Raw genomic sequence first — 14,932 nt, forward strand, 5'->3', positions numbered from 1 at the left:
TTAAATTCTTCAAGCAAAGAGTGGAAAATGGGCCAATCAGGAATTCTCTGTGGTATCTAGGTAGATGTAGCTAAACAAGCTCTCCTACTGATTAGGTGACACCTCTGCTCAAGGCCCTCTGGATGTCATAGATATGTCTCTGACTGAAAACGAATGGCAGCTTAATAAATGGGTTGTTAGAGATGGAAAAAATTGCATGTTGATGCTACAGAAGTTAGCATCATCTTTGAGATGGGTTTTCTCTCATGTTTTGACTGGGTTTTGACATGTGTGTCCAAATTGTCAATGTAATATTCCACGCATAGGATTCTTCACATCAAGTTCGATATGGATTTTTTGTCACTCTGAGGACAAACGGAAGAAACATGGAAGTAATAACAAAATGTGCCCATCATGCAGTACTGGCGATGAAGTTATCAAAGTTAATGAAAATAAAGCTTCAGTTCGAAGCTTTGAGCGGTCAGCCTGTTGAATAACACATCCGCAACACCTAAAAAAAGAAAAATCAACTGGAAAATGTGCTTAGCACCCAAGTCCATAAGTTTTAGACTCAATGTGAAAGACAATATTGAGAAGCATGAGTAAGTTTTCAAAACTAGAGCTACATTTATATTTCTGAGCGCAAAAGCTGGACTATGTGTGAAAATGTCTTTTAGTCACGTGGTTTCCCAAAACAAATGTGATCATGTTGAGGCTTAGCAAGATAATAGCTGGTTAGTGAACTTTATGCTTAGCCTCAGATGTTTTGAAAGCTAAACTTGATCTATGCTAACAGCATAATGTTTCACATGCACAAATTAAAAATCAGGTGAAATTAATAATGCTCAATATGTGTTAAATAAATATTGTGCACTACAATTTCTCATTGTTTTAAACAGGATTTTGCAAACATCTTGTGTAACAATATATAGACTGTAGGTTTGATAGACAGGTGAAATTGACATATGCATTCTTTTTTGAGACATTAATATCATCTCACAGTGCCAAGAGCTCATTTTCTTTTTCTTGATTTAATTTTTACTTACTGCAACTAACAAACAATAGCACAGCAAGACATTTCTTCAGTGTACTTTTATTTATGGATTGAATGAATAGAACACATATAGCAGTTGGTATAGCCTAGTGGATAACACTGCTGCGATCAACACAGACTGGAGTTTATTCTCAAACCCGGGCAAATATGCCACATTATACCAGTAAGAGTCCTTGGGCAAGACTCCTAATGCTACATTACCTCTGTAATATAATTCGATTGTAAGTCGCTCTGAATAAGATGCTATAAATGTAAATGTCATAACTGAGTTGATTACTGAATAATCAAATATCCACCAGTGTTCATGAATACAGGCATGACAGTAAGATTTCTGACACAGTCACTTGAACCTCTGACTCAACTTCAATATGAAGAACACAGTACTCTCTCACTAACTCAGACCCGCGGTGTTCGGAAGAACCTGTTAATAAAAGCTGAGTTGAAGTTGTTGGCATGGGGTCCCACTCTTTCATCCAGATGCTCAATGGCTGATTGGACAGCACTCCCTGCTGCCCCACCCACAGCACCTCCAACAGCTCCGCCCACTGCCATACCAGCCAGCACCTCCACTGACCCTACAATCATTCCCATAGTAGCCCCGGCTGCAAACCCCAACACGAACCCCATGGCCAGCGAAGTCCTGAGCCAGGTGTTGTCCAGCTCAGCTTTGGCCCTGATCTCAGCCCCCACACTGGCATTGTAGGCATCCATCTGCCAACGCAACTCCTCCCCCTGGTACTGTTTCTCCAGCTCCCTCCATGCCCTCTCTGTCTCTGGGGCCCTCTTCTTCATCAGCTTCTTCTCCTCTTTCCTCACGCTCTCCTCCGCCTTGCGGTAGGCCGGGCTGGTGTAACAGCGGCCCCCCATGGCTCCTATCATCCTCTCTAACTTCTGTAGAAGCTCCCTGTCTTTACTGCGGTTCCTCCAGTTCTTGCTAAAGATGTGATAGCAGCAGTTGCACTGCTCAGTGAGCTCCCGCAGGTGCCAATCAGTTTTCATGATCCTATCATTCAGGGCAGCGCCCCCTAGGTGTCCATCGTATGCCAGGAGGATCATGGCATAGTTCAGGACACTTTCTCCAAAGTGCTTCATCACCAGCTTGGGAGTCTGAATGTCGTTTGGTGAGATCTTCTCCAAGTCAAATGCAATAAGGATGGCATGAGGACCAGGAGACGATAAACACTTTGCTCTTCTCAGCTCCTCCCTCATCTTGCTTTTGGACAGGTCTTTGTCATATAGGTTCGGTGCGTTGACCACAGCAACCTGCCTCCCAGCAAGTTCACCCACATTCTTTCTGCTTCCAGCGATGCTGCACACATCTTTAGTGAACTCCTCTCTTCCAAGAATGTAGTTGGTGAGAAGGAACTGAGATGGGCCACTGCTACCGATGACCACTATCCTCAGTTCTGTCTCAGCAATCACTGGGGTGGACACAAGAATGTGGTGATTAGATTTTTGTGCAGAAAGTTTTCTGTTTTACATAATATGCACTAATAAAAACTGATCATTAGTACATCCTTCAGTAAATGAACCCCTGAAGGTATTTACAGTGTAAGGTAAGAGACCAATGGCCAATAAGTACAAGTTATTCATTTTTGTAGCATTGGGTAAACTAAATTGAAGTTTATGCTTGAACTTATTTTATATTTTGTATATTATTGTTTTATATATATATATATATATATATATATATATATAGATAGATAGATAGATATAGATAGATATAGATATAGATATAGATATAGATAGATATATATTATGGCAAGCCAAACAGGAAATATTTAATGAACTTTGATATATATACAATGAACTTATATATATATATATATATATGGATTGAACATTGATATATATTGAATGAAAGTCGCTGTTGAAGGGTTGAGGATGGCCAAGAAGAACTGTACATCAATAAATGGGCATTAACAAACTCCAGGTGGAGCTTAAAGGAAGGGAATTCTGATAAAGTGACCAGTATCTATACACATTGATCCTGTGGACAGAGTGACCTGAGAGTGGCTGATATATGCTGTGAAGACACAGATGGGTGGAGTTTCAATACATACATAATTTGACATGGTGCAGAAGAAGAGTCAGATGAGGCCATAACTTCTGTTTGAAAAATGCTCTTTTATTGAGAGCAAGGGAAAACAGTGCCACTTGAAAAGCAACTGAAAATTGAGGTAGGTCACTCCTAGCCCTACTCTTTCTTCTGAGTGTCACCAAACACAAACACACTCTCCCTAACTCTGAGCTGGACACAAAATAACAGAGTAAACACATACACACACTGTAACTGAAGAACAACAACATAGTAACATTAAATAACAATGTAAACAGTCTGTTTGGGGTGGGGGGTCAGGGGAGTTGCAAGGCTAGAACACACACAACCCCAAAAGTCCCTCTCTGTCTGAACAAAACATTTTACGAATTATATTATTCATTTTTTCATCTCAACGTTCGATCCATGTACGTCAATGTTCATTCCATATATATCAATGTTCATTCCATATATATCAATGTTCAATCAATATATATCAAAATTCATTCCATATATATCAAAGTTCATTGTATGTATATCAAAGTTCATTCCATATATATCAATGTTCATTCCATATATATCAAAGTTCATTCCATATATATCAAAGTTCATTGTATATATATCAAAGTTCATTCCATATATATCAATGTTCAATCAATATATATCAAAGTTCATTGTATATATATCAAAGTTGCTAACTGCTATATATATATATATATATATATATATATATATATATATATTTATTATTATTTTTTTTAGATATAAAACAATTTAAGGAAGGGAAAGGTCAAATACATACATACATTTTTTTTTTTGCTACAGTAAACAATAGGTATTTTGAAGTGTAGGCAAAGAGATGATGAGAAAGAAATCAGAAGGTGATAAGTTTTTACTCAAAGAATAAGAAACCTTAGCTCTGCATGCAACTTCTTCCACCTGCCCAGTTATATGAATGGAGACAGACACATACAACAGGAACTTACCTTCCCTCCTAGCCAAGCCTCGCATCATGTTTTCTCCCTCAGAGGGATTCAACCTGTTAGCAACCTTAGTCTATGCTAATTATCAAGGTTGTTCAATCAAAGCACCTTCAGGTTCTCACAATGCAAAGAAACTTTAGATAAATCTGCAACAGGCTTTGTCTCACTGCACGTCTGGCTTCAGTCTTCCCTCCCTACTGATACTGCATGAGCTTTAGTACTGGGTGGAAAATGCCTTCTGGGCAAGGGCTTATTGAATTTGTAGTGCGTTCTCATTCATACATGCACCCCTTTCGTATCTACTTCCCCACCCACAGACCTTCACATAACAAAATCACTTTAATTTTGACCTTTATGGCCTTGATGGTTAGCAATAAGTGCCTGTTTAATAACAGTTCCCTATAGAACTGCAGGGCAACGTCTTGGTACATTTAGCATCTGTGAAGTTTGTTTGCTCTGCTCCTCTTGTTTTGGTGTAAAATAATATGCTATTGCTCAAGCAAACAGAACTAATTACTTTCCTGACAAAAATACTTGATGTAATGTAACAAACATACTTGAAAATGCTACTACTTACTCCTGTCCTCTGACACCCTGTGATGATTTATCTGTCTTGACTTTAAACTACATTACTACCCTCTTCAAATTAGATCCACCCAGTTACACTTCTGAGGGTTCTTGCAATTACATAGTTAACAGTTAGTCCAGAGGCTGATTGTTATTTAGGTTCAGTTGGCTCTATAACAGAATAGATTACAGCAGACAGGCTGACGCCTGAATTAGGATGAATTAATCAATATTCCCCCTCATGTTGCTGGGAGGTGAGACTGATTACAAACTTTGGGAAGCCACGTCAGCTCGACAGTGCAGCCTAAAATAGAACCTAAACAAAACAAACTACAGCAGATCAGTTGTAATAACAACGGCTCAGAAGTAAACTCTTTGGTTTCAATGGGCTCAAATCTAAGTCCAGGTTTTAAAGCTTAATTTTATTTGTATGACAAGTTTAAAGGGTAAAAAACACGTTCTGCCAAAATACTACGTAAATAAACTAATAAGTAAATAAGCAAGCAAATAAATCAGTAAATAAAAACAGAGATGAATCTATAGATACATAAATGAGAGGCAGAAAAAGAAAGAAAGAAAGAAATTTGGGACATAAACTCTTGAATAAATGAATACATGTTTTATTTATTTATGCACTTATGTAATTCTACTTTTAGTTATTTAACAAAACCACTCTGACGTCAGAAATTTAAGAGTTTACGGACTGGTCCTCACGCCTAATGCACTCAACAGCGACCCCATGTGGACGCAGGCGTGCTTGGGTGACGTGAAGTGTCACAGCGAAATAGCGCCGTGCAGCAAAGCACCCCCTTTTTAGCGGTGCTCTACCTTTAGCAGCTAAAGTCAAAGCATTGCTTTGTTCTTGTCTTTAACCAGACCTAAATCTGGATTTACTGTTATTGCTGCGACACCGAGTCAGCCAACGTTTGAGATGTGAAGAAATGCGGTGGCGAGGTCTTTTCCAGCGATGTGTTTTGAAGTGTCCTGTCACCGAGACAGGACAAGTTTCCCGCAGACCTTACACACATGAAGCTTCGCTGTATGTGCATGTGAGTATCCTTTGTAATGGTCTGTCTGCGGGGCATTTACGGGGACTTTTATTATGTCTGCGTGAGTTAAGAGTCTCTCTCTCTCTCTCTCTCTCTCTCTCTCTCTCTCTCTCTCTCTCTCTCTCTCTAATGGTTAGTCAATCGTCAATTCACTTAAACAAAACAGAAAAGGATTAGTGAACTTCTCCTGAAAAAAGAATAAATATGGAGTGTAATTCATGGAAGATTTTTTGCTGTTCTGTAACTGACATATTTCATCAGCTGTATAAACTGTCAGTAGGCATGTGACGAGAAATGTAGTATAACTTACCGTTTTTACCGCGGTTTCCGATATTATCACATGCATATATGAGAGAATACAGGTAGTGTTCTGAATGTAATGTTTAATTTGAGTAATGTGTTGATGTGGTTACATATTTTGGGGATATTTCTGTTTTTCCTTATGGCTCTTTGTATAATGGCACATCTGTCCATCCGTCAAATAACTAACTAACTAACTAACTAACCCCGGTACTACGCCTGTTACCATTATTACATAATCGCCTAATTGCAGTTATTTGAGATGATTGCAATCATTCAAACTACTGCAATCATTTTCCACAGTTGTTATATTTCACAGTCATATAAAGCTGCAACAAACAAAATGTGAACTGGGTGCACTGGGTTGAGGCAAATAAACATAAGTAAAAGAAAGCAGTGAAAATGGAAACATCTAACTTGGTGCTCTGACATGTTTAGAGGGCAGTGCTGAGTAACCAGTGTTAACTACTAGGTAATAGCTACAAGAAGGTGGATAATCAGCCAATTTGGCCACTTCAGTTGCAAACAATGAACAACAAAAGATAATTAAACTGTTAATTGCAAGTATTATATGACAATTAATCGTCAGCTAAAATTTCTACAATTTTCTACCAAATCTTGACAGCCTTACCTGCTATTCTAGCTACCACATCAGGTATGAAAGTAAAGCACTGCAAGCTTTACTGTGAGCTGTAGATACTCAGACCAATAGCACACTGAAACAGCTGTACAGACATCAAATTAAGCCTGGCATCCTGCTTTGTTCTGTATTGTGTACATTAATATGAGTGCTGTAATTTGTTTGATGACCTGATAACCCCTTCCACCCCACCCCAACCCTCACACACACACACTCTTTCTCTCTGTCTATGAAAAGTGGCCCTACTGCCTGAAGCGATGCTCCTACTGCAACTTCAACAAGTACATCCCTCGCTCAGTGGATCATGCGCTTATGACACAGAGTCTGCAGAAAGAAACCCGGACACTGCTGCACATCAGCCAGGTTTCTCGGTAGGTGTTTGTACTGACCTTTGTTTACTGGGGAGACTGAGTATCCTGACACCTGTTATCATGAGAATTGAGTTTATTGCAGTACTACTTTGGGCAAAATGACTAAATAGAAAATGCACAATCCACTATCTTTTGTATGAGGTCCACTTTGAGGTTTTACTTGACATAATAGTACGTACCAAGGAATCTTGAATGTTTTCCAAAACTGGAAGTTGGACCACCTCTCATTTATTAAATTTCCGGTCAAAATGGTCATTAAGTACAAGTTATTAATTTTTTTAAGCATCAGGAAAAAAAGCAAAAGAACATATTAAGGGCTTTGTTTTTTGTTTTCATATATACGTTGGTGGAAGTGGGATTTACACAAGAAGTATCAATTCTATATTGTAATTAATACGTCTTTATTAGAGAAATGAAAATGTGTCTCTATTATACATCATCTGTTATTCTTTTCAAAAACTCTTTGTATCCAAAACCACTATAAGTGGATACACAGCATTTTGGAATGAAACTCCTTAATGGAAAATGACAAAAAAAAACCCTCCAACACAACATGATATAAAACAAAACTTTTCTATTTTGAGCACACTTTGCCTTCTTACAGCTTCCATTCCTCTCAGGAGGCTTTCAGTTTTTCAAAGAAATCTTAGATATTTTTCCATCACAGTGAAAATTCTGTCTTAGAAGTTGGTTGCATTTTCTGCTTTTCACATTTCTACTATTTCTTAAGAATGAAGGCTTTAAGTACTGTTTTTCTAGTAGTGACAGATTTGGTCATCTAGGGTTCTTAAGAGTCCCATTTTTTCTGTATCTTTTAATAATTGTTTGAAATCTAGTTTTAAAAACTAATTTTTTCACTTGTTTTCCTTTGAATTTTCCCTTCCTTAAATTGTTTTATATCTAATCCCCTCGGAAATGTCTCCTGAAAAACAAATGACTTGTATTTAATGGCTGTTTTGACTGGAACCTAATTAAATGTAGGATGACTCTCCTTTACCCAGTAATGTATTCAGAGTAACTGCTGAAATAATGAACCTAATGTTACAGAACACTGGCTGTTCCTGAGTTAATAAGCAGTGTCTGTTTTCTACTAGCATTACCTCTGTGTTTTTTGGTGGTGGGACACCCAGCCTGGCCCAACCCTCTACCATCGCTGCTGTACTGGAGACTGTATCAAAACATGCACAGTTTTCTGCAAATGCTGAGGTCACCTTGGAGGTAAACCCCACACCTGGAGCGAAAGCCAGACTCAGAGACTTTGTAGCAGCCGGAGTCAATCGATTTTCTATTGGGATGCAGGTGATTTGCAAAAAAAACATTTCACAAAGTTAAAATGTTTTTAGTTTGTTAACCACTGCATATACACTACATGTCAAAACATGCCATGATCTGAAAGATTAGTGACCAGAAATGTACAAAGTTTGACCAGATGAGGAGCTAAACCTGGTTTCAGGCACTAAACAGCATATTCATAACCAGTGCATGTAACACCTTTCGTGAGGGAGCTTTTAGAGACATTAAACTCTTCAGATGTCTGGTTCCTATCAACACCACTGTAAATATTTCTGATTCGGTAAGTTTCTCTAGAGAGGAGCATTTCACATCAGACTACTCTGAATGACTTTGGTAACATCTTAACAACTTTTTGAACAAATCAGTGGAATTCTTCTTTAACAACAATTTAATCATGGGTTCATTTCAGATACAATGCAGCCCCAAGCACAGAGCTAGAACAACAATAACTGTGTCACTGTCCAGGTACTTATTAACTACACTCTGTTTCCATAGTCTCTGAACGACAGCAGTCTGAGGGTACTGGGGAGAGATCACAGTCCACAGCAAGCTCTCCAGACGCTCTCAGAGGCCAGGACACTGTGCCCTGGACGTGTGTCAGTAGATGTTATGTTCGGGCTTCCAGACCAAAGTGAAGATTCATGGCAGAGAGAAATGGAGGAGGTGCTGTCCGTCTGTGATGACCATGTGTCACTATACCAGCTGACCCTGGAGAGGGGCACTCATCTCTTCAAACAAGTCCAGTTGGGTGAAGTGCGTGTGCCTGGTGATGACGTTACCGCCACGATGTACAAAACTGCTAGAAATATTCTCAAGAAGGCGGGCTTCCTCCAGTACGAGGTGTCCAACTTCGACAGGAATGTAAGTTTTCAGAAGAGACTAACAGGGACATAACAACATCCAAATTTTGCAACATGTCTTACAATATGTCTTGCGCCACAATATATTTGACATAGATGTAAAAAGAATAGTGAAAAACATTGTTGACAGAAACAAGTAGACACAAGAAGAAACAAGTAGTTTCTTAGAAGACAAAATAATTTGAAGGACCCATTTTCCATTTTCACTACATTTTTCTTGTATTTTATTTTTTACATGGCTTTTTTTCCAACCTCTCTTTATCACTAATTAAATTAAACAGGGTGTTGTTGTTACTGCTCCTTTTGATAAATGATAAATGAGCTCTGTTCTCATTGAATGAGGCACCATACTGGACAGCCAAAAATCCCTCATAGCTGAAACACTGCTTATAACTTCATGAAATTCAGATTTCCATGATATGGATACTTTAAATGCACACAACATGCAGTACTCAAAGACTGTAAAACTAAATTGCAAAAGTCAACAAATAATCAGTGTTCAGTGTTTTTAATAGGACACTGATAAACATGTATTTTTATATTCAGTCCGACATGATATAACAAATGTTACAAATGGTTTTATAGCAGAACATCCAACTATTAACTTCCCATTTCATATTGTCTAGCAACCCCCATGTTGGGGGAAAAAAGGTGAATATTTATATCATAATGGCCCTAGTTTGGTCCACACTGTTAAATATATTTTTATTACAGTGATATGAGTTTCTTTGTTAGACACATCATTGTGACAGATTATGTTACTAACAGCCTTACAGTGCACAAAAAATGTGCTTAAAGTTAGGGTGTAAATAGTTATAGTAGCTTTACATATTTCTTTATTTTTAATTTTGCACTTTGCACAATGGTGAACAGAGAGTAATATTAAAATTTTTGGTATTTCCTTAAAGGAGAGATTAGTCAGATCAAAAAATACACAACTAAAAAAAAGTCTGTACTTGTTTCACACCCAGAGACACACTGTTTTGATAATTTATTGCTTCTCATATTGTCATCGTAATTTCTGAAAACGTTATCAGGTACTGAATTTTTGTCCATAGTGTGCAGCCCTGCCCTTTGTAGAGACACTGTTTTGCACTGTGATGTGGAATGTTTCAGTTTTGTCATACCACTATATTTTGTGTCAAACATTTAGGCTGTTTTTATGTGTTCTTTTTTTCTAGAATGCTGTTAGCACACATAACATTGGCTACTGGAAAGCACAGCAGTACATTGGTGTTGGACCTGGTAAGTTTGCCACATTTGCATTTTCACACTATTGTCTGTCTGATCATGATAAGCTTAGATTAACAGTCATATGCAAAAGCTTGAATGTCCCTGGTCAAATTACATGCTTCGCTGATTTTTTATTGAACGCATCCTCTACAATAAACACAAACATGAAAAATAAATATGGCAAATATGGATTTTTTTCTGCAAATTTTAATGTACAGTTTAACATATTGGAAGAAAAATAAAACATGCTATAACGTTTGCACTGTCCACATTTTATGTTTTTTTTTTTCTACAATATGTTAAATTCAGCAAATAAACAGTAATTATGTGTTATAATGTGTAGAAGTATGTTCTCTGTAGAGGATGTGTACTTTCACTTAAAAAATCACATCTCATTTGACCAGGGGCACCCAAACTTTTGCATATGAACGTATGTTGATTATTCTCTTTTGTCTCTCAGGAGCACATGGCCGTTTTGTTCCTCATGCACAACAGGGGGTTCTGAGGGAAGCGCGCACTCAGACATTAGAGCCAGACGTTTGGATAAGAGAAGTCCAGCAGCACGGGCATGCAACACGCAGGCGGATACAGCTGAGCCATCTTGAGCTGTGAGGATCATTCATGACAAGCATACACAGAGTGACAGAAGATGTGCAACAACTGGTGGTGTATGATGTTGATAAGTGTGTGGCTTTTTGCGTTTGTAGGTTGGAAGAAGTTTTGGTCATGGGACTACGAATGAATGAAGGAATCTCTCACCAGGTATTGCACTGATTCAACCATTCAGCAGCATGTCTGCTACATAAAGGTGTACAGGTATTACCCTGCCCAGCCCCAAGAGTTGGCTTGAGGGGTTTAAAGGTCCCCAGCATTGGGCTGTTGAGCAGTGGAATTGTGTTCTCTGTAGTGATGGAGCTCCTTCCTGTTGGAGTGACCCAGAACTAATCATACAACATCAGTACCTGACCTCACTAATGCTCTTATGAAAATAGAGGCTGTTGCTGGAGGAACAAACTTCCAATTAATACTCCTTTTTCAGGGAAAACATTGGGTGAGCAGGTGTCTTATTAATTTTGGACATAGTCATATGTAAAATTTGGGCATACCTGGTTAAATTACTTGTTTTGTTGATTTTGTGTATACTGTCGCTGTCAGAACAACATGTTATGTAATGGAAATTGTTGCAACAAGATTTTATTCCAAGTTATTTTGGACCATGTCCTTTGATACAGTTATTGTGAAATGCAAAGAACACAACAAATATTCATGTACATATAATCATGTACGATAAAATTTAATTACTGCAGTTAAAGAGGCATTCTGATCTAAAATGTGCATTTAGTATGTCACATGTTACATAATATTCTGTAGTGCAGCCTCATTGGCTTGACAGAATTTGAGATTTTCTGTCCTTTTTGGCGTTTTCATCCATCATTGTTCTCTCACTGTGATACCAAGCCTGCATTGTGTCAATACATCCAACAACTGGGAAGCCCCCAGTGACAGATGTATCAATGTTTACATCAGATGTAATTGTTAATTACTTTTTTTTATGTTTTGCCTTTTTAAGGAGAATATTTTCTGAACTAATTAGCTGTGAATGTTATCTCTATGGGATCTGACCCTGCATTTGTCTGTTTGTTTCTTTGGTGGGACAGCACTGGGCAGAGTTCAGTCCAGAGGCAAATTTGCATCAAGTTTTCGGAATATCAGAAGATTTTCAGCAACTGCAACAGAGGGGTCATCTGATCCTCGATGACAGGTGACTAACTTCAGTATCACATTTAATATTCTTACAGTCGTCTTCTAGCCCTGCAGGACTACAGAAGTCCTCAGTTTAGGGTTCAGCATGCTTCAGCGTACTGTCCTCTGCAAAGGTTTTGGCACCTGTGGTCAAATGACACATTTTGCTGGTTTTCTAAATGAAAATAAATTGAGACATCCTCTACAGAGAACAAACCTCTGCACATTTTAATGCACAATTACTGTTAAAAGTATAACATTTATGGCATTCAGCAGACACTCTTATTCAGATCGACTTAACTTAAAATTTAAAAATTTTACACAGGTAGGCAAAGGTAGTGTCAGGAGTCTTGCCCAAGGCCCCTTATTGGTATAGTGTATGGTGCTTGCCCCCAGTTTACAGCATAGAAGACAAAGATGTTACCCACTACACCAAACCAACCACATTTTTCCACTACGCTGTACAAACCACATGTTTATTTGCTGTATTTCTCAGCCAGTAAATACAAATTGTGTACTGGCATTTTCTGAAAAACATATTTACGATGTCTTCTTGTAGAGGAACACTTAGAAAATCAACAAAACAGGTCATGTGCCTAGGGGTGTTCAAATTTTGCATACAACTGTACCTCATTCAGCACAAGAATAACTTTGTAACTAGTTGGGCAGCTATAACAGCTTTATAAGAGCACAGAATTGCTAAACTGTTAGAGTTCATCAACACTTTCTTTGATTTATTGAAGTTTTAATATCATGATTTGCTCTACAACATGTGACTGAATCATTTGTGAAAATGAAACACCCTGCAGATCGTAATGCTACTACTCCTTAAAAGGCCCAAATAATAAAAAAAAAATTCCATGCTTTTTTGGAAGAGTTTGGTGTAGTATGAACACATTGTTAAATGTGTTCCAAAAAAATCCAAAATATATCATTCACACCCCAGCCCATACAGTCAATATATGTAGAACTAAGCTGCAAAAACAATCCGTTTTGAATACATTATTTTTGTGAAGTCGCCTAAACCAAAGCATTTACATATATCTGCCTATTCAGCCCGAAGCAGGTCAGCTCTGCCCATTCATACTGAAGTTATAAGGAGTGCTACAGCCAATTAGAGCAGAGATCATATATATAAATCGGTCTGTGTAATTCTGAGGGATAACGAGAGGTTGGACAATGGTCATGTAAAAATTATTTTACGTACTATTTTTGGTACACAAAAGCACACAAATGTTATCCGTGGAGTACTAGGTCACAGAGTGAACTGTCAGTTATATACTGATGGTAAACCGTCTGTACATGTCTAACACTTTTGCCCACTTTTTCTGGCAGGGGGCTGCGTTGTTCCTGGGAAGGTTTAGCTTTACTGGACAGTATTTTGCCTACGCTGCTGCTGAGGCTGGAGATGTTCTTCCAGAAACCTGCGGGCTGTGCTGCACCTGCAGACAGGACACATGGACAGAGAGAGAGATGACTGAGCTCAGCCAGTCAGAGAGGAAGAGAACATAAATCAGAGTGCTCAATTATGCAAGTTTCAGGAATTGTGAAAGTACAAAGCATATTCCTTCTGTATTTTGGAGCTGATTCTTGTAATGGAATGCAAAGAGAAGCTTTTCCAAGTGCACTTCCTCTTTCTTTTATAACAGATGGCTCCTTTGTTGTGGTGGACTGAAGTTTCAAAAGAGGATAAAATTTTCCATCTGGTATCGAGTGCTAGGTGCACATCTCAAATGAACTAAGAAAAAACACGCCCTCGGAGTGTGTTTCCTGAGTTGATCAGCAGAAAGATTACTGCAATTCTCTTCTCTTTCCATGCTCTTTTCATCACATTAAAGAAATATTTCAGCTGAAAAGCTTAGAAAAAGTATGGAGTATCACAGTTTCCCTGCTTAAAAGTGTACACATAAGCTGTTATTGTAAGATGTTTTTCGGACCACATCATAGTTTTGATTAAGTTCTCTTTGAACTTTCACAATCATCAGTTTCGTCATGTTATTTCACACGATGTGTGATTTTCACCGTAGGGGTCTCTAAATCCCAAACCTACATAGAGTGGCTTTAACTAACAGTTGGAAATTGGGCGAAGTACCTTCAGCTGGTCTGCTTATGTTTACATTGTGCATTGACTGTTTTGAGTCATTCATGCAATGCACCACTCTTCCATAGCACCCCTATTGCTAGCCAGTCATCTTGTCAACCTCCACAACCTCTCATATGAGTGTGTTCCATTTGCTTGCAAATGGTGTGAGGTTCGGATAAAAAGTACACAAGCAATGTTATTATGTTTGTTGCCTGTTGGTTAAAAAAAGACTTAAAGATAAAATTTGTCCATTGTCCAATTTGGCTGTGAAGAAACTGGAATCAGCCATAAAAATTTATGATGAGGGCATCCCAAGTTAAAACCAACATAATTACAAGTAACTGGTAATAAAAATCCACTTTTGCATTGAGTGTCAACACAGTATGTAATACAAAAAATGCAATGTTATTTATATTTGAATTATTTATATTAAATATATATCCTGAGTTATTCAGTTTTGCAGAGATATTTCTGAGGCGATTAGATGCAAGATAATCCACTTGCATATGGAAGAAGAAAGTCAAAGGAAAATAATTGAAAAAAAATACAGAGAAGTGGGACTTTTAACCATCTTGCAAGATGTGGTAGACCAACAAACCTGTCCCCATCAGATAAACAGAAGAAAAAAAAATGCTATCAAAGAAAGAAGCTGCTGGTGTTCTCAGAACAGTAGACTGACCACCCCAGAGTCCAGACCTCAACATCACAGAGTGTGTTTAGGATTACTTGTATTGTGAAA

General features: G+C 38.1%; 2 protein-coding genes across 3 annotated transcripts; one reads left to right on the forward strand and one right to left on the reverse strand.

Annotated features, from left to right (window-relative positions):
• Positions 1-1,428: 1,428 nt before the first annotated feature.
• LOC118806111 (GTPase IMAP family member 9) lies at positions 1,429-4,237 on the reverse strand. The gene is made up of 2 exons (XM_036567453.1): positions 4,058-4,237; positions 1,429-2,454 (listed from the first exon to the last, which is right to left on the reverse strand). The coding sequence occupies exons 1-2, from the start codon at positions 4,083-4,085 to the stop codon at positions 1,430-1,432; spliced, it is 1,053 nt and encodes a 350-aa protein (XP_036423346.1). The 5' UTR covers positions 4,086-4,237; the 3' UTR covers position 1,429.
• Positions 4,238-5,413: 1,176 nt separating this feature from the next.
• rsad1 (radical S-adenosyl methionine domain containing 1) lies at positions 5,414-14,873 on the forward strand. 2 transcript variants are annotated; one of them, XR_005007083.1, is made up of 10 exons: positions 5,414-5,670; positions 6,848-6,981; positions 8,076-8,280; positions 8,770-9,135; positions 10,316-10,379; positions 10,828-10,975; positions 11,075-11,129; positions 12,026-12,129; positions 13,446-13,662; positions 13,760-14,873. XR_005007083.1 is itself a non-coding variant. In XM_036567445.1 (9 exons), exons 1-9 carry the CDS (start codon positions 5,563-5,565, stop codon positions 13,585-13,587), a joined length of 1,326 nt encoding a protein of 441 aa, XP_036423338.1. In that variant the 5' UTR covers positions 5,414-5,562; the 3' UTR covers positions 13,588-14,873. The 2 variants fall into 2 exon arrangements, 1 of the variants encoding a protein (XP_036423338.1); XM_036567445.1 differs by having other exon boundaries at positions 13,446-14,873.
• Positions 14,874-14,932: the final 59 nt, after the last annotated feature.

The sequence above is a fragment of the Colossoma macropomum genome, unplaced genomic scaffold (assembly GCF_904425465.1).
Source record: "Colossoma macropomum unplaced genomic scaffold, Colossoma_macropomum, whole genome shotgun sequence".
Classification (NCBI taxonomy): Eukaryota; Metazoa; Chordata; class Actinopteri; order Characiformes; family Serrasalmidae; genus Colossoma; species Colossoma macropomum.